The sequence below is a fragment of the Oryctolagus cuniculus genome, chromosome 16 (genome assembly GCF_964237555.1).
Source record: "Oryctolagus cuniculus chromosome 16, mOryCun1.1, whole genome shotgun sequence".
In the NCBI taxonomy this organism is placed as follows: Eukaryota; Metazoa; Chordata; class Mammalia; order Lagomorpha; family Leporidae; genus Oryctolagus; species Oryctolagus cuniculus.
The window spans coordinates 5,647,819-5,673,983 of NC_091447.1; the positions used below are offsets into that span (position 1 = coordinate 5,647,819).

Consider the following 26,165-nt stretch of genomic DNA (forward strand, 5'->3'; position numbering starts at 1 on the left):
CAGCTGTGCGGAAGCTGTTTACTTCTCTCCCAGCGCCATATTGTGGGAGAGCAGATGCATAGAATAAGTCTTAATTCCAGTAACAATATAGTCCGAGTTGCTCCCCACAGTGGGAGAGCAGATGCATAGAATAAGTCTTAATTCCAGTAACAGTATAGTCCGAGTTGCTCCCCACACAGGACGATGGGAGGCAGACATCAACAACCTAACTTACTATCATCTACAGGTATCTTCTTTCCTCTCCTCTCCTCTCCTCTCCTCTCCTCTCCTCTCCTCTCCCCTCCCCTCCCCTCCCCTCCCCTCCCCTCCCCTCCCCTCCCCTCCCCTCCCCTCCCCTCTCCTCTCCTCTCCTCTCCTCTCCTCTCCTTTGGCAAAGTGGACAGTGAGAGAGAGAGAGAGACAGGTCTTCCTTTTCTGTTGGTTCACCCCCAACAATGGCTGCTGCTGATCCGAAGCCAGGTGCTTCCCAGGTGCTTCCCCGGGTCTCCCATGGGGTGCAGGGCCCAAGGACCTGGGTCATCCTCCACTGCACTCCCGGGCCACAGCAGAGAGCTGGACTGCAAAAAGGAGCAACAGGGACAGAATCCGGTGCCCCAACTGGGACCAGAACCGCACGTGGAGGATTAGCCTATTGAGCCGTAGCGCTGGCCTGATTATTTTCTTATAACTAGAGACAGAACAAGAATCTTGAATGTCTCAAGATTGGAGAAAAAAAACATTATCAGATGGTGAACTTCCCAGTAACTAAAACTGGAATTAAATGGATACCCTAAAAAATAATGATACTTGTCTTCAGTGAATTGGGTCTTATGACAACAGACACATTTAATTTTTTTTTTTTGTTTTTCCCTATTAGAATGCTATCAATAAACAGCTAAGAACTAGACAATAAAATTTCTCTCTAGAAAATTTATCTATATTAAGGTCTAAGGTAGGCTATACATACTGGGTTCTAGCAATCCAAATGCCTTAAGTGAGGATTAAACCATCCACTGTTTTAAGGATTAGGTGAGGTAATGTTTCCAAAGGCATCAGTGTGTCATCTGCTTGTCTAGAGCAACAATTCTGAATCTGCAGGTCTTAGTTTCCTTCCAATGGCTGCCACTAATTTCGTGGCTAACATAATACACATTTATTATTTTTACAAAGTCCAGCAAGGGTCTCATTGAGTCATGGTTAAGGTGTGGAGAGCTCTCTCTTCCTAGATGCTCTAGGGAGGGAGTGCCTTGCCTTCAGCTGTATCTGGAGGCCACATACCTTCCTTGGTTGTGGTCTTACCCCTGCCCTCTTCAAAGCCAGCCATGCGGTATCTTCAAATTTCTCCCATCCTGAGCTCCTTCATTTTGAAGGACACTTGGGATTACTTTGAGATTATGACCTGTGCAATCCAGGGTCATCTCTTTATCATAGTCATATGATTAGCATTCTTAATTCCATGTGCCATGTAACAAAACATATTCACAGGTTCCTAAGATTAGGATGTGGACCTTTTTTTGCAGGGGTCCCCTCTTCTGTCCACTGCCTCCCCAACAAATCTTGGAGAATCAAATAGGGCTGTCTACAATGATCATTCCCACCTGGTGTGCAGACCCCTAACTGGCCCATCAGGAGCCACTGTGATCTGAAGTGTGCCAGGATTGGATACTGAATTAACTGAAAAGTTGGAAATGTCAGACAGTTGTACACACAAAAGTGACAACAGGTAAGCAGGACATGAGAATCAAGAGTAAATTTCTTTGGCCAAAGTACATAAGGGAGAATAAAATGCTTCTATTTGGTTCTCATATACATGTAAGATGGTTTACTGTATCTGGACTGTTTATTTTTCTCTTGATATACTTTCTTCTACAACAAACAGCACATTTCACTGTAATTTGGGAGATGTTTTTGGTGGCTGGCTGTTGTTCATTTATTGGTAGATTTTTGTATATCTAACATGGGATGGCCTGAAAGAAATAGCAGTGAATAGGAACCAGGACTGACTCTCAAGTGATTCCCCAGTTTAATGAGAGAATCAGACAAGTAACTGTTACATGAATCTGGAGTCAGTTCTTTGTAGAATTATGACAATAAAGATGGGTGAGCAAAGAAAGTGTAAGTGGATTTTATTGAGAAACTGAGACTCCTGCTTGCCAGGTGGAGTCCCCAAGGGAGGGGCCATCAAGGTCTGGGTGTTGGGAACTTATATAGGGAGAACATATCCATTGATCAATTCTTCTATATAGTTTCTGTAACTTAGGGATCAGCTTTGTTTTAGTCTATGTCTCTTGTATAGCAGTCATGGTTCCCAACCAGTTAACAAACATTACCACATCAACCATTTGGGAGATGTGAAAGTTGAGGAATATTGTTGACATGATCAGTTAAGGCAGGATATGCCTACCTGATCAGTGGCTGAGTGCTTGAGACATGTAACTTTGTAGAGTGATTTGGTATTGATGCCAGAGTCTAGTATCTCATGAGGTTACCTATGGGTATGGGACACACTGTGATCCCTATAAAATCTCTTCATTTTCTTGGGGCGAGGTCTTTTGTCTAGTCAGGAGATGTCCCCGAGTAGTGTAGGAGACCCTGGATAGTGTAGGAGACCCTGGATAGTGTAGGGCACCCTGGGTGGTGTAGAGGACCTTAAGTAGTATAGGGGACCACAAGTAGTTAGGAGACTGAGTAGTGTAGGGGACCCTGGGTAGTATAGGATACCCTGAGTAGTATAGAGGACCATGAGTAGTGTAGCTGGCACTGAGTAGCTTAGGGGACCCTGGGTAGTGTAGGGGACCCTGAGTAGCGTAGGGGACCATGAGTAGTGTAGCTGGCACTGAGTAATGTAGGGGACCCTGGGTGGTGTAGTTGGCACTGAGTAGTGTAGCTGGCACTGAGTGGCATTGGTGAACATCTACATCAATCATGGCTTCAAGTATGAGAACCTCAAAGGGATGCTGCTGTATTCCATGGCTGGTGGCCATTCTGACCTTGGTCCTCACTTTGTGAAGACCTGTTGTGGTGGATGATGGCTCTGGCTCAGAGGGCTGGAATTCTGAGACACCACTGGGAGTAGAGACCCTAGAGAGAATACCATCATGAAATTACCAACAGAAGTAAGGGAGCAGAAGCACATTTTTAAAAAAGATTTATTTATTTTACTTGAAAGAATTACACACAGAGAGAAAGATAGGGAGAGAGGGAGAGGGAGAGGGAGAGGGAGAGAGGGAGAGGGGGGGAGAGAGAGAGAGAGAGAGAGAGAGAGAGAGAGAGAGAGGTCTTCCATCTGCTGGTTCACTCTCCAGATAGCCACAATGGCTGGAGCTGTGCCAGGAGCCAAGAGCTTCTTCCGGGTCTCCCACATGGGTGCAGGGGCTCAAGGACTTGGGCCATCTTCTACTGCTATCCCAGGCCACAGTAGAGAGCTGGATCGGAAGAGGAACAGCTGGGATGCTGGCACTGCAGGTGGTGGCTTTACCCACCATGCCACAGCACCGGCCCTGAGAAGTACATTTTTAAACTATGAATAAAAAAAAAAAAAAAACTTGTTCAACCATCCTAGTGGAAAGACTGCATTATGTTTCATTTGCTTTGTAGAAAAATATTGTAAAACTATTGTCTATGAAGAGAGGTTCAGAGAGTGTGTAGTCAAAAATAAACAATATGGAAACAGATAAAGCAATTAGGTCCGTTCTGAAATAATGTTTTGTTTTGTAGTTTTCTATTCTTTTTCTTAGTGAGATGTCACTAAATTGGTTGAGTTTCAGGATTCAGAAACCAGGATCCACCCCTGATTATCCCAATAAAGTAGGCAAGAAAGAATGCAGATGTGGACAAAGATGGTGGCTGTTCAGGAAGGAACAGTCTTGATAAATATCTGAATACTTAGTTCGCATGGATGGGAGTGGCCATCTGGAAGCAGAAGTAGCTAAGGATCTTTCCTGGGATTCTGATTTAAGGCAGTAAGTGCACACTGGTGAAACTCTCTGGGAAAGTTACACAGGAAGTAGAACATGCTATCCTTAGGAGGTGAGGTGAGTTTTATTTTGGAGACTTTTGGTTTAATATGTCTGTGGGATCCTGGAGTAAAAATGTGGAAATAGGCAGTAAGAATATAGGATGATTTCCTAGAAGGTCAAATAAAGTTATAGACTGGGAGGTCCTACATTTGCAAGTACGTTAAATCCATGGATGTGGCTGAATTTATCCAGTCAATAAAAGAAACATATATTAAGAATAAGAGAGGGTTGGGCATGGTGTGACAAAAACAGCATTATTTAGGTCAAAGCTGGAAAAAGAGAAGCCAATGAACCATGGCCAAAATTAGAAATATTCATTAGTCTCTATAAAAATGTACATGCATCTATGAGTCAAGTATTTAAAAATTCCCTTCATTCTCTAAATGAGATCTCTATGTATTGATCTATGTATCCATAATTTATTTATATATCTACCAATAATATCATTTCTATCATCTGCCTATCAATCATCCATCATCTCTATCATCCATCTCTATCATCTAACAGTCTATCATCTCTCAAATGATACACCTTTTAGTGCAGGTGATCCATCAGATTACTTGAATGATTTTCAACCTGTTGAGTTTTTTAAGTTGCTGATGTGATTTTCATTTATGTGGCTGTCACTAGATGAATGTCATTTACCGTTCAGTTGTGTTTTGACATAAGGAACAATATCAAACTCTACTAACCACTTTCCTACGAAATTGATAGTCATTAGGTGACTTTGAGTTTCACTAATGTTCTCCTCACATCATTGATACTGTTCATAGTCTCAAAACTTCTTGTGGCTTCTGCAGTAATAGTGACAATTGAATAATTTTTTTTTCTACTCATTCTATAGTTTCTTAACATGTCATACTTAACCAGATAAAATCTAATTCTTCAGAACAGGTGAGAAGGGTGGTGTTGTGTCCCTGGATTCCAATTCTGACTCTTGGCATGGAAGTTTTAAATGTGTCAATTTTCCAGTGCAGGTGCTGTGATAATGACAGAACATTGGAAAGATACACACACTGAGTTAATTTAGGTACAGAATCATGCCTGGGCAGAGAGGGAGCAAGCATCAGCTGCTTCTTTGACTAGCACAATTAGCATTGCTAATGGCTCTGATGAGTAAGCTTCTGGTGAGTTTTAACAAACTCACTCACTTCACTGGTGAGGTGACTCAACAACAACGAATGGGGGGACAATCAGGAGGGCTACCCCAATCCCATGATGTCCCACTAGCCCCCTGCACCCATTGCAGCACTCTTCCAGTGGCCCTCCGTAGGCCACAGTGGCTTCTCATTACTGCCCATACAGCTACTTTTCCAGCCTCTCTTGTCTTTCCCACGGTCTGGAGTTCATGAAGTCCGTGGGTTTTGCAGTATCCATGGTAACCCTGGAGAGAATAACTCTGGAGAAGTGCTAGCTGGCAGGCTAAGTGCTCTGACCCCAAGGTTGGCATCTGACTTGACACAAGCAGGACAGGTACCACAATGGGGAGACACGGAGGTACAATGGACTGTGGATGGTGGCTCTACTCCCCATAGTCCTCCCCCACTCCCACCCACAGAGGCCACCAAGAATAACAGGAACTCTATGGAGAGGACGGACTGGCAAAAGCATGCCTATGGTCTGGGTCTTTAGGGTATGAAAAGCAAGAGCACTAAACAATTAGTGTATGTCCTGGGGTTCACTGAAGAGAGGCAGGCCTAATGAATGCAAGAGGTAAGATCTGTATTCAGAATGGATCTTGGGTGGCAGTGGATTTGGTGATGTATCTCATGAGGACATTATATTATCTTAGGCTTCAAAATGCTGTCAAGTCATCCAGTGGTAGAGCCTTCTTGGTGGCTTAATGGCATTGCCTACAGTGTAGTTTGTAGGATGCCGTTCTGGCATACCTGCCAATGTTTGGGTAACTCCACGGGGGAATTAGGTTAGGAGAATTGTCATGCTATGTAAGTGCAACATACAATGACAAGTTATGTTGAACCTGAGCTTGACAATGATTTTTCTAACAGACAAAATGACCAGCCATCTGTCACCTGTTTCTGCAGAACACAATCAAGTATTCTGTTGCATGGCTTATCAATAGCTTTGTGCCAGGCACTGCTGTAAATTATTAAATCAATGAAGTTCGCTGGAAGTATGTCTGAGGGAGAAAACTGACCTTGAAAACTTGCCTAAGGTCACAAAGCAACAAGTAGCATTTTCAAGAGATGCGTGCAGCTGTGGCCCTGGAGCCCTTATGATTCAGCTCTTCAACTACAAGGTGGGAGTGCTACGGTAGCCCTTCCATGGAATGTACTTCAGCCTTTAACAGAATGTTAATAGGCTATTTGGTTGGGTTGTAAAGAGTTTTTATCTCACATTTTTGAGTGGTGAGAAAGGTTAAAGAAGCATCTGAGTACCACTTGATGGTGCAGAATCTTAAAGAGTGTGATGATAGCAGTAAAAACATTGGAAAGATACACACACTGGGCAGCCTTCTTTCAATTCAAATGCACTTTCTCAATTTTTTTTAGCAACATGCTACAAAGAAATCCCTACTAATTTAAGAGCTATTGTGATTTTTAAATTTTTATTTATTTTTATTTGACAGAGTTAGACAGTGAGAGAGAGAGAGACAGAGAGAAAGGGTTTCCTTCCATTGGTTCACCCCCCAATGGCCGCTATGGCCAGAGCTATGCTGATCCAAAGCCAGGAGCCAGGTGCTTCCTCCTGGTTTCCCATGCGGGTGCAGGGCCCAAGCACTTGGGCCATCCTCCACTGCCCTTCCGAGGGCCACAGCAGAGAGCTGGACTAGAAGAGGAACAGCTGGGACTAGAACCCAGTGCCCATATGGGATGCCGGCACCACAAGTGGAGGATTAGCCAAGTGAGCCACAGCACTGGCCCCAGAGCTGTTATGATTAATAATACAATTTTAATTAGAAATACTTTTTCTGAGAATGACTGCTTTCAGGGAATAAATGTTTGCATACAAAAAATGGAGTAGAAAGTGTTTCGGACTTCTTTTTGACTCTGTCAACAAACAGTTGGTTGTCAGAACGATTTTACATTCTGTAATTCATTTTTGACTTGTAGAATCTTGTGTTTTTCTTTGTGATTCTTAATGTGCTATACATTTAGCACGGACACAGTTACAGTGATTGTTCCTTGTTACTTTAGTTCTCATAAGCTTTAGAAAGTTCATAAAGTTATATTTATACCTTGCAAGGTAGTTAGAACTCCCCAGAAATGCCGAGGGGCCAGATGTCTCTTTCAGAATACCTGAGAATGGTTTATCTGCTCATGCTGTCTCTTTGAGAATATGACGTTAACCCTTGCAGCAGTCTGATTCTCCTAGGGTTGACTTTGTTCTCTCACCTTCCCTCCCTCACTTCCTTGTTCTTCTGCCTTTCTCTTTCTTTTCCTCCCTTCTCTTGCTCCTTTTCTCCCCTAATATTTGGAAGTGGAAGCATTATCCCAAAGCTCCATTTATAAATTCCCAAATCATTTTTTAAAAACATTTTTTAAAATTTGTTTTAAAGGCAGAGTGACACAGAGAGAGTGAGAGACAGAGAAAAAGAGATCTTTCACGTGCTGGTTCACCCCTCAAATGATCACAATAGCTGGGGCTTCTCTGGGTCAAAACCAGGAGCCAGGAACTCCATCCATGTCGCTCACTTGGGTGGCAGGGGCACAGGTACTTTGACCATCTTCTGCTGCCCTTCCAGGTGCATTAGCAGGGAACTGGATTGGAAGTGGAGCAGCTGGGAGTCGAACCAGCATTCCCATATGGGATGCTGGCACTGTGAGGTGCAGCTTATATGGCTGTTGCACAATGCCGGCCTCAAAATCATGGATGTTGTTAATGAAACGAGGTGATTAAGCTACAGGATGAGCTGTGTCCCATGCTCTCTTACTCTGAATTCCCTTAGCTCTGCTTCTGTCTGCCTGTAAAGTTCTACCTTTTCCAAAGCCATTGAGGAGATGGAAATCTGAGTTGTGCTAATTTGGTCATCACACACACCCAGGTGCTGAATTGGGTATGCCCAGGTGGAATGTGACAGCTAATGGAAGAAGCCACTTGTCCCTCTCCTGCCAGTGGAGGCCTTTTGGTATCCCTTCACCAAATCGTCTTTTCCTGAGTTGGACTTGGATCACCTTTTGCTTACCTTGTTATCCTGTCATGTCTTGTGACCATTTACTGAATTCTGTGACTGACCCCAGGTTCTCTGGCTCACTTGCAAATAGAAGTTGACAAGAAGCTAATGTGCAACCTGAGAGGTTTACAGGGGCCTTCTGCTCCATCACGTTGGGAAGAGGTTCTGAGGCTCGATCAATGAATGAAGCTGTGCAGGCATTTTTACTGGGTGGGGAGGCGTGGCTGTGACACTTGGGTGCACAACATTTTGATCTGCACCCATCCTGGGCACAAGACACTTAGATTTGCAGCTGGCTCCTCCTTCCGTGCAGGTGCATCCTCAAAATGACTGCTGCTCAGTGCCACCACCCCAGAAAGGCCACATATTGGCTGTCCTGGGCTATTCTGGACATGTGTGCAGGTTGGAGAACTCCTTAATGGGTCAGGAGAGGGACTTTTGGGTTAGTGTCTGGTGCTCCTTGCTCATACTTGGTTTTTGGAGCTGGAGCTGGAGACATAGGCCAAGAGATGGACACATAGCAGGTTGGGAGGCCCTTCACTGATTGAGTCCTGTTTAGATCTCATCTCAATTCTTCCATTGGGTGCAAAGTTGATTAGAGAAGAGATTTTATCCTTTAAAAAACTTTTTAAAAAAAATCATTGTAGACCTTTGCCAAGTATCTTTTACACAATAAAATGCCCAGGAGATATTTGTTGAAATTGTTAACACCATATACAACCAGAAAATCCAATTCCAGCACCCCTCAAGCTATCAGGAGGTTGGGTGGCTTTCCTGCAATCTATAACATTGGCAGAATACATTCACAACAGCAACTTGGGACACAAAGAAGCCCAAAGTACAATGGCTCAGTTCTGGAAGATACAGGATGTGGTCCCCTAACACGAAGACTCTTCCCCCCTGTATTAAGGCAGCTGGCTGGCCCAGAACCTCCCCATACAGGTGCGCTGGCTGGCTGGCTTTGTGAAGGGCTCATTTCCAGTCAGTTCTGGCCAAAATGGTAGTAAGGACTAACGCTGAAGTGAGTGGTTAACATTTTTATTCCAAAAGGCAGGATATTGTATATAATACTTTCTGAGAAAATAGTGAAGATACCATAATTCAATGAATTCCATGGTTTTCAACACAATAGGCATGTTTAGAATCTTTCAAATGTTGAGTTCATTCAAACTTTATTTAAATACAGTAAAATTTAATCGGGACCTTCAGGGGGCGATTTCTACCTTTCACAAAATGAAAGCTCCTTTGCAGGTATTTTACAGCCTCCATGTGTGTTACAAGGGTTTGGTCTTTTTATCTAGAATAAATTCTGTTATCTGTAGTTCTTTGGGGATTACATGTACCATGAAAAGTCCATTCTCTTTTTTCACAATGAGTAGAGGACAAATTCATGTTGACACAAAAAGGAATGGAACCATCTAAGGAATAGGGGACACAGTCAGAGATTCAAAGAAAACGCCTTCGTCATCATCACAGTTGCTTCCCAGGCCCCTACAGAAAGAAAAAGACAGAGCACAGAAACAGGTATGTGGTCCCTTCCCGTTCACGGATTTAAATCCCTGCCTGCAATGGGCTGTCCCTGTCCACGTGAGATCTCTCAGCCTCTGGCCATGAGCACACAAGCAGTCTGAAAAGTGCTTTACAGTGTCATTTTTTTTTTTCACTTCCTGCAAGGCATTATTGCCTTCCATCACAGTCAGTACCTTTCACATTAAATGCACATGGTATACACATGGATTACAAAAATACATTTCTGTACTTGAAAATTTCAGGGTCTACATAGATACCATCATTCCTATTTCTTAGATGCGTGGATATGCAGGTAGGTTCTGGAATCTCTCTGTTCACCAGTTCAGTTTTTGGCAGTGTTTAGCAGAGCGCCGCTGTCTCTTTCCACCTTCCTCTGACCTCCGTCAAGTCCAGTGTCAGTTTTATCAAGGAACTTTATCCACTGAAAATTTATTCTGTCGTGTCTACTGCATTTAAAAAGAGTTTGACTCGGCAACACAAACATCCACACACATAGAAGAGAAGTTTCCATTTCATAAAGCTAACATTCATTCTTCCATATTTTAATATGCCATAGATCTCTCAGTTTAGAATTTTCCTGAAAATATATATTCTTCACACGAAGCCGTCATAAAAAATGGAGAAAACATCTTCAGTGACTTCAAAAGCATCAAAGTAAAGTTTTAAAGATAACTTTCCAGACCCCAGCAGTAGTGGGCCTGAAGGGCACTGCACATCAGTATCTGTAGAAAATGAGTTGGGCAAAGTCAAGGTTGAGTCATCTGTGGACATTGGTTATCGGTACCGATGAATCCATGTGATGGTGAGTGTGAGTAACTACCTCGGTGCTAAGTATGGTTATCTGTTCACACTGCAGGGCAGCTGCCTTGTATGATTTCAGAGCTGGAATTTCGGGGGGCAGGTTGTGTCACTGGCCTCATCTCACTGTCTGTCCAATGGCTTTGCACTCCACAGATCGCTCAGAATGAGGCACGGGCTGTTGCTGTCTTCCAGCTATGTACCATAAAAGGTAGCCAAAAGAAGTCATTGCATGCTGTACCGAATATAAAATAATTTATGGCTGCAAAATGTTTTCGACACAAAGTCTGCCTGCCTATGGTGGAAAGTTTTGTCAATTCATGTGAAAATATTTGTTACCTGTAACCATAGACACACAAAATCAGTGTGTGTGTGTGTGTGTGTGTTATGTGACATTATGTTAGGAATGCATTTGTTGCTGTTTTGAGGTTTCTTTGGGTGTACTTTTGTTATTATACCAGGGCAAGTGGTTGCTGTACTAAATTTGCAATTGTGTTCATGATTTTTCTGGGAATGCTAAATTATGTCCCAATTCTATTCAAATGTTTTTATTTTTAAAGCAATTAAACTTATTGTTGATTGATATTTACTGTCCAATGTTCTGGGAACACTAAGAGAATACGCTTTATACATAATCTATTATAGCACATTGCTTGAGAGTAGCTATTTAATATAACAGCATTCAGTTGAGTTTTCAAACCAAAGAACTAAAATTATAGCAATTTCACTTGAAATCCATAAATCCATGCGCAAGGCTGTGTTCAACAGAATCACGAAATGCTATTTGTTATTCAAAGATGAATGAATCCATAGAAAAATAGAACTGATAAATCATTGGCACTTTAATGCAGAGTGGAGAGAAAAACCAATAAATCATGCATTTCAAGCACTCGTTTTCCTTGTGATATGTTCGAAAACATAAAACATGCAATGATGAGATGCAGGTCAGTACGAGTGAACAATACCACGGCTGCACAGGGACTTTTCATTTTATGGCATAGTCTCGATGAAACACTGAGCAAAGTACCATTCCATGACTTGTTTGAACAATCAGTGCTTCCAGCTTCCACCCATGCCATGGACACCTTTGACACCCAGCCAAGCCATTATATGCAAATGAACATTTGTAGTGTCACAGATTGAGGAAGGCAGTAGGTGAGGGGGTGGCACATATCACATGCATGAGCTGCTTCGGAGAACTCATTGTTCTTCTTAAAGGTACTAGAGAGGAACGGATGCAATTGTTCACTTTCTTCAAGTACACTTAACAGAGCCATGAAAAATTACAGACATGGATATTTATAAGTGACCAAAAAAAGCAAGAAATCAGCTATGAGCTTTGATTGTGTTGTATAGCCTATTTTATGTGGAAACTGAGAATTTAAACCTAATTCATGGGCAAATCTCTTCCAGCTATTTGGTCATCGCGTAATTAATCGTAGTACCACACATCTCCACGATGCTTAATTAACTATGCATCCACCCATTTCTCTCAAGCATCTTTTTCTGACTCTTTGGTGGGAAATACATTAATTAGGCACATAGTTTAAAACATCTATTTGGTTACTGTTGTGGTTATGAATTCTTGTAGAGTCTCATGCAGAAAGGAAGAAGGCTTACCATATTACCACACTTCACTGCCAAGTAACAAGTTTTCACTTATTTCTGGAGTTAAAAACAAGCTAAACAAAAAGTGCTTTCTATTTTTCATCACAAGAACACTTTATACCTGACATTTTAATTTCCACTCAGAGGAGTTAAGATGTTGAGGAAAAGGTATTTAGATACAGCAAGGTATTGTAGACAACTATTTCATAAAATTGTTGAGTTAAAAGTTTCCCTTCTGTCAAGGGTCAAAGATCATTAATACGCTGATTCTAACAGGGAAAAGCAAAGCAACCTACAATTATGACCATTGTAGCATTACTGACAGTGCTTATTCATCATTGGAATTAGATTTTTCTCATGGGTTAGTAAATGGAAATTGGAGAAGACATGACCAGGAAACATAAAAATTTATGGGGATGCATGCAACAAAAATAGGCAGTATTACTTCATGTATTTCTTCATGCAAAGATGCCTGTGACAACTGAGACAATAAATGTTCTATTAGCTGAGTTTCACATTAGCTCGGTAGAAAAAAAAAAAACAAAACCTGTTAAACCAACTCCATGGTTTTTGCATGAACAGGAGACTTGAAAGGGTTCAAAGATTCCAGCACACGTGTTCCATGGCCCAATTATGCTAATTGCATTTCTAAGGAGGAGATGATACAGGATTATTCTTTGCTTCGGTTTCTTGTTCTCTTGACGAGGGAGCAGAATAACCCAGTTTTTGGAAGGGGGCCCATCAGCATTGGGGCTTGGTTCTTGTGTGTAATTTTTATCTGGGGAAAAAAGGAGAAGGAGAGAGAGAAAGAGAGAGAGAAAGAGGGTAGAGTAATCTCCAGACACAATGCCAGTTTCTGACAATCTCTTACCAGGCTAATCATGGTTCATGAGTTATTGAAACACCACAAGTGTAAGATGGGCTTTCACAATGTCTCTTATGTCAAAAATATTAAAAGGGGAGCTGTGGATATGCACTCACATCATATTCCAAATCTCAGAATGCTGATGAAAAATAAAACTTAGCCAAAGGAATTTTAAGCACCATATTTACCCTAGCTTCACTTATAGTCAAATCAGAGAGCTGCCGAATCAGATCGCATGATTCTAAAGGATGAGTCCTGACTGTCACAGGGCAGCCCCCATCCACCAGCCCAGTCTCTGTCCCAGGGACACCCCAAAAGGAGGATGTGATTGGTACCAATGCAAATCCTATTCATTTGCTAATCAGATTGTTTCCCCCTTTCCACACGAAGTGCAAGGCTTCATTTCAAAAAAAAGAAAAGAAAAAAGAAAAAACAATCATTACCGATGAAAGTCAGAAGCTAACAGGCATAAAAGGTCAGAGATGATGAACTCGTCTTTTAATTTGTTAATTAATTGGTAATAGAATAGAATCAAATATTGAAAAGCCTGCTTAAAACACTTGGAGAGACTGTTCTAAAACTACTCGTTTTGATTTCTTTGATATAAAACCACGAATCACCTTAAATGAGACAACCTTAAAGTAGATTATGCCTGCAATTTTCTCTAATTCAACTCTAAATTAGGGAAGACATTTTATGAATATATGCTATGCTCAGAGCTAATTGAAAGCAATTATCAAAGTGGCATTTTGTCTGTGACTTTAAGATACATTGTAAGATAATAAATGATTCTCATTATGTAATAAAAAGGTCATATCTTGCCTTTGGGCTACTGATGCTGAGAGTTTTTCAAAAGCAATCTGAGACATTTTCTTTAGCGAACTGCGACTAATACAAGAGCCATCGCTTATTAAATATCAGTTGTCACCTGTACAGTATCTGCATCAGAGATGAGTATTTCTTTCAGAAACACCAGCTCATTAAAAGCTGCAAAAAATTTATCTCTTAAAGTGCATGTCTGACATTTTCAAGCTAAAATGAATATCCTTCGCTTGTCACTCACTCACAGCAGTGAGACCAAAAAAAAATAATAAAATAAAATAAAAATAAAGGGTGTCACATGGACAGGATCATTACCACCAGCAGTGGGGCATTCAGAGAGATGGGAACTGACTTCACAGCCTGGAGAGAGAGAAGTAACTGGAAACTCTGAAAGAATGAATACCTTTATTTAAGTCTGTGGAAATCAGGTTATTCTGGAAAGAGTCAGTGTTCTTTTTTTTTTTTTTTTTTAATAAAAATCACTTGCACCTGTAAAAGGCCACACTAGGCTACACTGACCCCCAAACTCTCTGGATATCTGACTTGATTGTTATCTTATGAACTGGGAAATTGCCAGTCAGGCTGTTAAGATGCCAGAAAGTTCCTCCTTATGGAGACTGAAAATGGTCTCTGTCAGCTTCTTCTCTTAATAATTCAGCTTTCGACTACACTGCTGCATTGGTTATTAAACTTCTCTGAATCCTGGCTTTAGATGGGAGCCAATACAGCACCATTCATTATTTATTCGATTCATGCAATGTATTGAGCTCGCACTATGCTTCAGACACTGTCTCAGGAACTTCCAATAAATACACAGTGCACAATCTCTGTGCCTAAGAGATCACAATCCAGGCGAAAAGGGGAATAGAAGAGGTGCCTTCAACGCTGACGCAGGAGGTTAAGCAGAAAGGCAGTGTTTTTTTAATGCCAACCATGAAAATGAAGCCTTCTATATACAAATGTCATTTTGAAATGGGTACCTGGGGAAGCAGTTATCACATACTACTTACATGATAACCTTAGATTCACACAGAACATTAGCAACTAAACAAAGAAAGTAGATATTTGTGATTCATAGTTGCTGGACTAAATCTGTTGGAGAGTATAATAATATTAGAACAATTAAGTAACTAAGGTAAGTCGTGTCAAATTATTTTTAAGACTTTGAAAGAAATCAATCTTTCTATCCTTAAATCAAGTCTCAGTATATGACAAATCTGAGTCAAATTGCCACCTAATTATTATCCATGATATTTTCTTCTTTGTGTTTTTAGATATTTGAATTTTGTTTGATCTTGACTATACTTATACTGGAAATCCATTTTTTAAAAAAAGATTTATTTATTTATTTGAAAGTCAGAATTACACAGAGAGGAGAGGCAGAGAGACACACAGAGAGAGAGAGAGAGAGAGAGAGAGAGGTCTTCCATCTGCTGGTTCACTCCCCAATTGGCTTCAATGGTCAGAGCTGGGCTGATCTCCTGGGCCAGGAGCCAGGAGCTTCCTCTGGGTCTTCCCATGTGGGTGAGGGGCCCAAGGACTTGAGGCATCTTCTACTGCTTTCCTAGGCCATAGTAGAGAACTAGATTGGAAGGGGAGCAGCTGGGACTTGAACCGGCACCCATATGGGATGCCAGCACTGCAGGCGGGGGTTTTAGCCACTATGCCACAGTACTGGCTCTCCAGGAAATCCATTTTTAAAAAAGTTTTCTTAACATTTATTTACTTGAAAAGCAGAGATACAGAGACGGGGGGATAGATAGAAGAGAGTTTGAGAGAGAGAGAGAGGACACTTCCATCCACTGATTCACTCCCTAAATGGCTGCAATAGCAAAGGCTGGGGCAGACTGAAACCAGATGTCAGGATCCAGGAGCTCCAGCAGGTCTCCCACATGGGTGGCAGGGGCCCAAGTATTCGGGCCATCTTTTGCTGCTTTCCTGGGAACATTAGCAGGGAGCTGTGTCAGAAGTGGAGCAGCTGGGATTTGAACTCCAGCACTCATATGGGATGCCAGTGTCACAAGCATCTTAACTGCTGCATCTCAACATGGATCCCTGGAAATCCCTTTAAAATTGCCTGTTCATTCTTCTTTCAATAGTAGCACAGTTGGCCCTTCTGTGCTCTTGACACAATGAGACTCTGAACCTGTGTTACTGCCTCGTACACAGTCCTTCTTGTCACCTTGTAAGCAGGTTACCAGCTGGCTTTATTTTTTCAAATCATCCATAACCTGCCTTTTGGTTGTTTCATCAGTCCTAGTGTCAGAGTAACGGCTCTTTATTTAACCTGACTCTATCTCTCTAAGAAATGTAACTGACCTTTTTTTTATCTGTTGTTTGTGGAAGTGAGAGATAACTCATGTTTCCCCTCCTTCAGGGGAAAGAGCATAGATTAAGCTGCATTTATGAAAGGTCTTCCGTGTACTGAGATTCTTTGTAGCCATGTTCTCATTGGATCATCCCATGTCTGTGCATCTGGTCAGAAACGGAAAGCAATTCAGGAAAGATGAGAAGGAATCCAGCCCAGAGTGATCGTTGGTGGTGTTCTCAAGGGAAGCCCAGGTGTGAGCTTCAGGAGCTTTGGAAATTCTGGGATAAGCTCAGGTTCTGGCTGCTCACGAGGCAGCCTGTATCCTGAGCATTCAATACTTGTATTCTCATCTTCATTATTATTTAATTTTGTATCCCCTAGAAAAATAACAGTGGCTATACAGCCCAACCTCAGAGACCTTGGAAGGTGCCAAGTTTCAGCACTCTGAGGACGCAGATCTGGTGTTTGGCTCTCTTTGAGTGCCTCTACCTTCTCTGCTGTTCCAGGATACTCTTTAGGGTGCATTGGCTATGGGTAATGCACTTTGCAAACTGGGTTTGATTGTTTAGTTTCCAAGAGAATCTTGGATTACAACCAAGAGAGAATTGTGGCCAATCATAAAAAAGTGAGGAAGGAGCTCATGGAAGTCAGAATGCTTGCATGAAGGAAGAACAGCATCGTTTTAAAATGCAAAATAGGAGCAGGTGTCCTGTTGCTGTGGGTGTGGCCTCTGCTTCAGACACCTGCATCCCATATCGAGTTATGAGGATGGATGGAGTCCTGCATTTGCTTCCTATCTGGTTTCCTGCTGGTGCACACCCTGGGAGGCAGCAGGTGACAGCTCAAGTGCTCGGGTCTCTGTCACTCATGTGGGTGACCAGATGGAGTTCCAAACTACTGACTTCAGCCTGGCTCAGCCCTGGTCATTGCAGCCACTTGGGGAGTGATCTGCCATATGGAAGATCTCTCTTGCTCCTTTTCAGGTAAATAAAACTAACTAAATAAACTTAAAGAAATGCAAGATAAATATTGCTAGCAATAGAATGCTGTTCATAAAGGCTTTGATTTCCATTTTCATGTACTCCTTTGGAAAGTAACATGAATCAAGAAACCACTCTTACTGCCCTCCCTCGATGCTTTCTCTTTCTGCCCTTCTATTTCGATTATGATTTCCCACATCTAAAAATGTAATGATGAAAAAAACTGGTTTCACTTTTTCTTTGGTAATTATTCAATATGAAAAAGAAATGTACACATTGCAATTGGTGATCAGATAAAAGATTATGATATGGTTTTCCTGTTTCCATTATCTTCTTAAAGTTGCATAGTGTTATGATCCCATCTCATTATCATGTTATTAAAAAGAACTGTATAAATATACATAAGTATTATTTGTCAATTTAAAAATAATAAAAGGGGCTGGCACCATGGCACAGCAGATTAAGGAGCTGCCTGTGATGCTGGCATCCCATAGAGCGCCTGTTTGAGTCCCAGCTGTTCATCTTGTCCATCCCCCTGCTAACGTGCCTGGGAAAGCAGCAGAAGATGGCTTGAGTGCTTGGGCCCCTGCCACGACGTGGGAGACCCAGTTGGAGTTCCAGGCTCCTGGCTTCAGCTGGCCTAGCACCAGCCATTTGAGAAGTGAATCAGGCCGGCGCCGCGGCTAAATAGGCTAATCCTCCGCCTTGCGACGCCGGCACACCGGGTTCTAGTCCCGGTCAGGGCACCGGATTCTGTCCTGGTTGCCCCTCTTCCAGGCCAGCTCTCTGCTGTGGCCCGGGAGTGCAGTGGAGGTTGGCCCAAGTGCTTGGGCCCTGCACCCCATGGGAGACCAGGAGAAACACCTGGCTCTTGCCTTCGGATCAGTGCGCTGCACCAGCCGCAGCGCACTGGCCGCGGCGGCCGTTGGAAGGTGAACCAAAGGAAGACCTTTCTCTCTGTCTCTCTCTCTCCCTGTCCACTCTGCCTGTAAAAAAAAAGATAAAGAAAAAGAAAACAAAAGTGAATCAGCAGATGGAAGATCTTTCTCCAGCACTGTCTCTCCTTCTCTATCTGTATTTCTGCCCCTCAAATACATAAAAGAAATCTTTAAAAAAAAGCAGTGAAGGTAAAAATAGCAAGATTACTTGGCTCTTACTCTGTGCTGAGCTTAATGCTAAGTGCTTTATGCTCTTGACTCTCATTGTTTGCTTCATGTACCTCTTTGAGTTGCTCTCAACCAAAGTCCACTCAAAAAATGCTCCTATTGAGGAGTGTAGAATTGAAGAACTGTTTAGAAGAGTGAACAGTGATGTTGTATGATGTCATTAGATAATTCTTTCCTGGTGCCCTGCCCGTTAATATCAAATATTCCCACCACATATGTTTATGAAAAGTAGCATTTCTCTTCCTTATGGATCTGAAGACCCTGCCCAATGCCCTTCTCCAGGGGGCTACATCTACAAATTCAAGAGCTTATTAAAGTATTTTAGTATGATTGGAATGGAGGTAGAGCTAGTCTCTTTGAGGCATTCTGGTAGTTACCATTAGAAGAATGATTGCTTCATAATTTCATTTTTATGTTTACCCAATTTTATCCTCCTAACCTGGCAGGTGTCAACACCCTTATTTACACTAGGGGACAAAGGGACTAACACAGTTTCTGGAGCTTGTGTAACACACTCAATCAGGCCAGCGCGAGAGCCAGGTGTGAGAGTTCCACTCAGCCTCCCAGCTCTCCTTGCTAAACCCCCTCCGCATCCCACGCTAGATACTTCTCTGGAGAGCAGCTCCCCACCCCTGCCCACTCTCTCTTTTCCAAGTAAATATCTATCCCTGTTTTACCTGATTGAAATCACACATTACTATCAAATTTAAAAGCATGGAAATAAAGAGATTATAATGCTCTCAGAAACAAAAAGCGGGCCACTTACAGAAAAATAAAAGTCAGCAGGGAGGAGGCTTCTCAGAAATATTGGAGCTGGATGACAACAGAGAAACACCTTCCACTCGAAGCGAGGGTTAATTTTGTCCAAGAATTCTATACTTAGACAAGGTATTGATTAATGCAAGGGTGGAGTGAAGGCATTTTCAATCGCAAGAGCATCTAGAGACTTTACCTCCTTATTTACCCTTTAATCATGGCTGTGGGTGTTCTCCAGCCAAACCATTGAGTGACCTATGAAAGAAGTTTAAATATAGATAGCAATATAGAAATAAATGGAGAGATGAATCATAGATAGATATCAATGGGTAGAAATAAATAGGAGCTAGAGAGAGCAAGATAGAAAGAGATAGGATTCAACTGACGCCCAAGAAGACGGGTCTGCCAGAGACCTACGAGAAGGGTTTCAGCAATATAAAAAATGTGGATAACAGAGAAATTGACTCGCCTGAGGCCTTTTTTGAAAAAGGAAAATGAGAACTATTATGAGGATGACTTTTGCAAAGAGAAGAAAGGAGACTCTCTAAAAGCTTTATAGGACAGAAAATGTGATTGTGATTCAGTGTTGGTTCTACAATTGACATCACTTTTATGGTCTCAATGGTTGTATGTTTTTATTGATTTAAATAAAATTATTATATATTTCTTTTGGAAACCAGAACAACATAAGGGCTGCCTCCATTCACCATGTCCTGTCTGGGGATCTTTTGTGAGTTACTGGGATTCATTTCACTCATTCCTACTGCAATGATTTTAATGCTCCGGCTCAGCAGCTTCTCATAAGGACTCAATGACTCCCTGTACCCCAAATGCTTACGGTGCTACCAGGCACATAAAAAACTCCCACTAGGTGTTAGTAAGCAGAGCGGGAGTAAAGTGAAAGTGTTGAAAGATGACCTTTCCACAGCTTCAAGAAAATACAATACACCTGAAACTAACCACCAAAATGGCCATCAGAGCTTATTGTTTATAGACATGGAGTGACTTACAGGAACAATAGCCTGAGATCAAAGTGCTTGCATCTGAGGATTGGCCTTCATGACACTGGAATGATGGGAAAAGAGGAAGGCGAGTTTTCTTACAAGCTATATATATAATTATATATATTATATGTATATATGTTTATATATTATATGTATATAATATAATGTACATATGTATATGTATATATAATGTGTACATATATGCAAGCTATATATTTATTTAAAGTGCATCTATTTATTTTGGTACCAATGTTCCATAACTTTTGGTATTTTTTATAGATGTTTAATTTATTTGAAAGCAGAGTGGCAGAGATAGAAGGAGAGCCACAGAGAGAGGGAGGGAGAGAGATGTTCCATTCCCTGGGTCACTCCTCAAATGGCCCAGAATAGCCAGGGCTGGATCATACAGAAGCCAGGAGCCAGGAGCTCCATCGGGGGGTTCACACATGGGTTGCAAGGGCCCAGGTCCTTGGGCTGTCATCTGTAGCCTTCCTAGGCACATTAGCCAGGAGGTAGACTGGAAGCAGGACAGCTGCAACTTGAACTTGCCCTCAGATGTGGGATGCGGTCATCGTAGCAAGTGGAGGCAGGTGGGCATAACCTGCTCTGCCACAACGCATCCCCTAAATAATTTCTAAAAAGCTTGGTGCCGGTGATCTTCTTGCACACCAGTGTCACCCTTCTCCAAATGTGGTCCTCGGACCAGAAGCACTGATGTCACTGAAGTGCAGCTCCTCAGTGCCATCTGAGACCCTTTACACTGAAAGTCAGCTTTGTCACCAGAGCTGCAAGTGATTCACACGCATGCTGAGTGAGCTACCACTGCCTTTTGTACTCACCACTTGCTTAAGAGCTAATAATAATGCAAACTATCTTGGATGTTGTTACTTGGATGTTGTAAGGCAGGAAAACAACAACCTACAAAGAACACGAACACAAACAGCAGGAGAAAGAAGAGAAAAATGAGAAAGAAGTGCCATCCAATGAGCGTTTCCAATCACTCTTCAGCGTGGCCTATTTCTCTTCTATTAACTGGGGGGAAACCTTCAGATGGTCTGGTCTGGGCTAGGCATGCCTCAGTTTGTTGCAAGAGCCCAAGAGTAAGTGCTGAAAATCTAAATTGTAGAATCTGAGACTAAATATGGAAATCTGACGTTGGAGAGTGATGTATCTCAGGATAGTTATGCGATTTATGCCGTGGGAACCATTTCTAGGAAGGTCTAGGAAGGGCTAGATAGTGAGTGTTTAGGCTGTGGGGTCTTCCACCACCAAACTCTGCCTAATAGTAAAGAGAAAAGGCTGCCTTAAAATAAACCAGCAGTGGCCACATTCCAACACAACTTTACAAATGGAAGCTAATATTTTAATTTCATATAATTTCTACATTATAAAATATTACTTGTTTTGTGCAATTTTATTTACCATTTAAAAAGTGTGAAAATCATTATTAACTCTTTTTTTAAAAAAAAAACAGATCTATTCATTTATTTGAAAGGCAAAGTTACAGATAGGCAGAGGCAGAGGGAGAGAGAGAGAGAGAGAGAGGGCTTCCATCTGTTGGTTCACTCCCCAAATGGCTGCAATGGCCAGAGATTGGCTGATCCAAAGCTAGGAGCCCAGAGTTTCTTTCAGGTCTCCCACATGTGTGCAAGGGCTCAAGGACTTGGGCCATCTTCTGCTGCTTTCCCAGGCACATTAGCAGGGGGCTGAATTGGAAATGGAGCAGCCAGGACTTGATCTGGCACCCATATGGGATGCTGGCCATGTAGGTGGTGGCTTTACCTGCCACGCTATAGTGCTGGCCCTGCCACTCTTAACTCTTTAGCTACAGCCAAAAATAGGCAACTGGGGCCAGCACTGTGGCATTGTGTGTAAAGCCTCTGCCTGTGACCCCAACATCCCATATGGATGCTGGTTCGAGTCCCTGCTACTGTACTTCCAATCTAGCTCCCTGCTAATGTGCCTGGGAAAGCAGAGGAAGATGGCTCAAATGCTTAGGCCCCTGCATTCATGTGGGAGACCTGGAAGAAACTTCTTGTCCAGCCATGGCTGTTGTGGCCATTTGGAGTGTAAATTAGCAAATGGAAGATCTTTCTCTCTGTCTCTCCCTCTCTCTCTGTAATACTACTTTTCAAATAAACAAACAAATCTTAAACAAACAAACAAACAAACAAAAAAAACAAAACAGACAGCTGATCAGACTTGGCCCACAGATCTCAACTTTCCAATTCTAGATAATTAAACACTGAGAATCAAATATTGAACTATGAGGCATAATGTAGAACAAATGTATTTTAGTTTAAAATCACAATTCATTGTGTCACTAGGTAAAAGTGGAAATAATTTTCTAGGGTATTCTTTGCTACGTATCACCATTCATAATTCAGTTCATGAAAACGTTGAATTACAATACACATCAGCATTCCTCAGTCTTGGTAGTACACCAACTAATCAAATTTGGCTTCCATGCATAATCACTGTCATTGATTCTCCTTGCTTTGCACCAGGGTGGGCTTCACAGTACTGTGGTCCTTAGAAAGTATCCCAGCAGGTAGAATTTTCTTCTTAAATCTTCTCCCTATTTCTAGCCAAAATTTGTGATTCCTGTTTCATCTCTTTAAAGACTTAATTATCACTGGATGCATTCAGTTACCTTAAAATGAATGGAGTTTTCAGAGCACTATAAATGCCATAAGATGTCTATGGGGATAGTTTAATTTAGCAATTATCTGGAACATTAAAAGCTACCTAGCATAGGCTGGAATAAGCTTGTCTCCTTCCAATAATGGAAACCATTTTGAATTCAAGCACGTAGCTGAGCCATATGACAGCAGGAATAAAGTGCATGCTAAATTTTTCAGGTTCATAACTGCCAAAAAAGCAAAGTGATGAAACCTAACAATTTTCTCAGATCCCTTCCTAGTTTCTTTATGATTCCAGCCATTATTTTTCTGGGACAGTGATAATTTCCAGATTTTATGATCAAGGTTTTGATCTAACATCAAATCCAGAGAATTCATTGTGAAGATTTAAAATAAAATCTGTGAAAAATGAGGTTGAGAGGTTTCCCTACTTGATGAAATTCCCTGGGATTTGAAACAGGCATGGAAAATCCACAACTTTTTCCTGGAATGAAGACTAATTGGTCACACCCAAGGGAAATATGCATACCTGGACTTGAAATGTCTGAAAGATATAAATTTTGTGTTGCTTTCCCAAATATTTTTTTATTCTTCTATGGTAACTGCCAAGGAAGGTCAAAGACATTTTTAAAGCATTTTAGTTATTTCCGTGTCTCCATGGTGAAATTATACCCATACCTTTAATACAGTAACTGTTTAACTTTTTCTGGGACATCTTTAAATCTTTGCCCATATGAAAAAACAAAACCAAAACTAAAATGAAACAAAGCAACATGGAAAAATCCTCTGCTCCTTGGAGTCAGCTTTGTGGTGCTTCCAACACCTGCATCCCATATCAGAGTGCTGGTTCGCCTCCCATCTGCTCTGTGTCATCCAGATCCCTGCTTACAGGTCTGGGAGAGCAGCAGAGAATGGCCCAGGTACTTGGGTCCCTGACATGACACCATGTGGGAGACCCTGGTGGAGTTCTTGGTTCCTGGCTTCAGCCTGACTCATCTCTGGCTGTTGTGGCCATTTAGGGAGTGAACTAGAGGATGGAAGATTCTCTCTCTCTCTCTCTCTCTCTCTCCATCTCTGTCACTCTACCTTACAAATAAATAAATAAATCTAAAAAAATTCTCCCCCCAGACTGTAACCAAAGAACATTCACAGCTTGGGGCTCTCCCTTCCTTAACAAATACTATTTCATAGGACACTTCCTATCTGGTCTTCATCCAGCAAAGGGGTCAAGGATATGGACGTGAGTTGAGGCTTTGACTCCCCCTTGGCCACTGCTCAGCTGTAAGACCTTGGCTAAGCCATCTCGAGCTTTTGAGCCTCAGTTTCTATTTCCTGGAGCGTTCTACCAGTACGCATTTTGTATGACCGTTGCAAACACCACAAGACACCATGTACGCCATATATGTGCTTCGTAGATGCCATCCATGCTGTACAGTGCAATTCTATAAAACGAGGCTTTCTGGATTGCTTGGGTGGCATTGGAGGTGGCATATTAGGACCATTTGGTTTCTTTGTGAAGTACCTGGCAGCATTCCTACTGCGTTCCAGACTCCACTTCTAAGATCAGTGTGTGGCATCTGCTCACCCCCACCCCCCAGAGCACTTTCTAGAAGCTCACTCTATTTTATTATCAGAAGCTTCTTTAGTGGTCCAATTCCTAGACTCTTTGTGAAGCATCACAGTGCTGGTCTTAAAGACCCTCTCTCAGTGTTAAACTGTTTCATGGCAATCCAGTGGGACACAAATGCCCAATTGTGACTTCCTATTCATGAAACCCTCCCCTTGTGTAGTATTATGCTAATGGACATTGCCAGTAGTGTGCAGGATATGGATCAGGGTGTACAATTTAGTGGAGCCAATATCGAGCAGAAAGGAAAATACCTGATGGCTTTCCAGATTCTTCTGTCTCAAGGAATTGTTCCATCATTGATACAGTTGCTCAGGATGCCTCCCAAATCGGGGCACCCTTGCCATCTTTTCCTTACCTCCCATAACCACTCTATGACTCAGTGTGATCAATTTTATCCCAAACATCTCTAATCTTTCTCCTCTTTTATCTGTCTACTACTCTCTCTAGGCCTTAGAACAATTACCAAAGTCCCCCCTACAGGCATTCCATTTCCCACTTAGAATGATTTGTCACCATGCAGAACGTGTCACAGCACTCTCCTGCTTCAGCCCCTCCATTCCACAGGACTCTTAAACCAAAGCTGAAACCCTCCTGTGGGCTTCAAGATCCCACAGCTCTGCTTCCCACTGGCTCACCTGCTTCAGCCCACACATCTCTCCTCTCTGTTCCACGGTTGCCATGCCTTCTTTCAGATCTTTGCACACACTGCCCTCTTTTGCACACTGTGCCGTTGTCTCTGAACAGGGCACTCTTCCCTCCCTTTGTGCCCAGTCATGTCCTTCTTATCTTGCAGTTCTCTGGTCCATTTTGAGTTCCTTTGAAAGCATTCCTGTACCTTCTTTGATGAGATCAAACCCTTCTATTATCCTTCTCTTGGAACCATTGTACCACGGTGCCATTGCATCCCGGTTCACAGTACCAAGAATCTTTCATTCACAGACCTTACATCACTACTGAGATTTTATATTTGTGTGACTGACTCATGTATACTTGCACTGGGCTCAGAAATCATGCCCTGTTTTGTTGTGCTTTGTCTTTTTGCCCTTGTAATACTCTAGGACAACATGCTGGCACTTTATCAACACTCTGCCTTATTTATAATGCTTTATCAAGAAGCATTTGCACAGATGAATCACAGGTATTCTTCACTTGACTTGGATAAAAAGTTGCATTCCTGTCTTAATTTTTATTTACTGTTTTGAAAATTCTGTTTAATAGCATCTATTTTGTTCATCTGCTAGAACTGTCATGAGGGTAATGTAAGACAACATGCTAAAATTCTTTGAATTTTTAAAGTCTCCTCAAATGAAACATCTTGCAATTGTGTATGAATAGTCAAGGAAATAAAAACAGTAAATTTAATTTTATTCAGTTTACTTTTTTCAACAACCTTTAAGTTCAGATTTTTATTTGAAATTGGCCATGCTTCCCAGGAAGATTCCTTTCAATACCAGATCAGTTCTTCATTAGTGGATAAGAAATTCACTCTTTAAAGTTTTAAATAATTCCTATTATTGCCTTTTAAGAAACAGCTTAGAACGTGTTAGCTTTATTTTCTAATTTAATACACAAAATCAGAAGAAATAAAAAAGGAGGTAGGCATGATCAGAAGGCAAATGTGAAAGAAATGGTTGGCGCAGCCTCATGGGTCCATCATAAGGGCAATATCCAGTTGTTGAAAGACATTAAATCTGGGTTTATCTGATGATGTTCACCCAATGGGAGTCTACTGCCAACCCTACCCATTGTAGAGCAAGACACTCAATTAGGTGTGAACATTGGTCTGCTTGAAATGCAAGACAGAATTCTATGAGGTGCGTATGATTCTCTAACTTTTAGAATATTCATAGTCTCAGATCACATCAATATATACACATTTATATTATAGATTTGGTGCATTTCACATTTAATTGTTGCCCT

The 26,165-nt window shown here is 41.8% G+C and overlaps 1 protein-coding gene and 1 long non-coding RNA gene across 25 annotated transcripts in view; one reads left to right on the forward strand and one right to left on the reverse strand.

The window, feature by feature from the left end:
- LOC127487319 (uncharacterized) overlaps positions 1–10,750 on the forward strand; it is a 58,330-nt gene extending 47,580 nt beyond the window's left edge. For 10 of the 13 annotated variants that reach the window (XR_011382953.1, XR_011382946.1, XR_011382949.1 and 7 more), the window contains 4 exons: positions 1,500–1,702; positions 6,008–6,258; positions 9,513–10,465; positions 10,618–10,750. This is a non-coding gene — a long non-coding RNA (uncharacterized lncRNA). The remainder of the gene's footprint in view (positions 1–1,499; positions 1,703–6,007; positions 6,259–9,512; positions 10,466–10,617) is intronic. The other 3 variants (XR_011382957.1, XR_011382948.1, XR_011382956.1) reach the window with 3 other exon arrangements.
- DGKB (diacylglycerol kinase beta) overlaps positions 4,832–26,165 on the reverse strand; it is a 773,939-nt gene continuing 752,605 nt past the window's right edge. For 6 of the 12 annotated variants that reach the window (XM_051832536.2, XM_070059385.1, XM_070059383.1 and 3 more), the window contains one exon: positions 4,832–4,978. In XM_051832536.2, the coding sequence (XP_051688496.2) occupies positions 4,847–4,978 (132 nt within the window). In that variant the 3' untranslated portion in view covers positions 4,832–4,846. Of the gene's footprint in view, positions 4,979–9,157; positions 12,848–26,165 lie in introns of those variants that run through there. The other 6 variants (XM_051832537.2, XM_051832538.2, XM_017350433.3 and 3 more) reach the window with 1 other exon arrangement.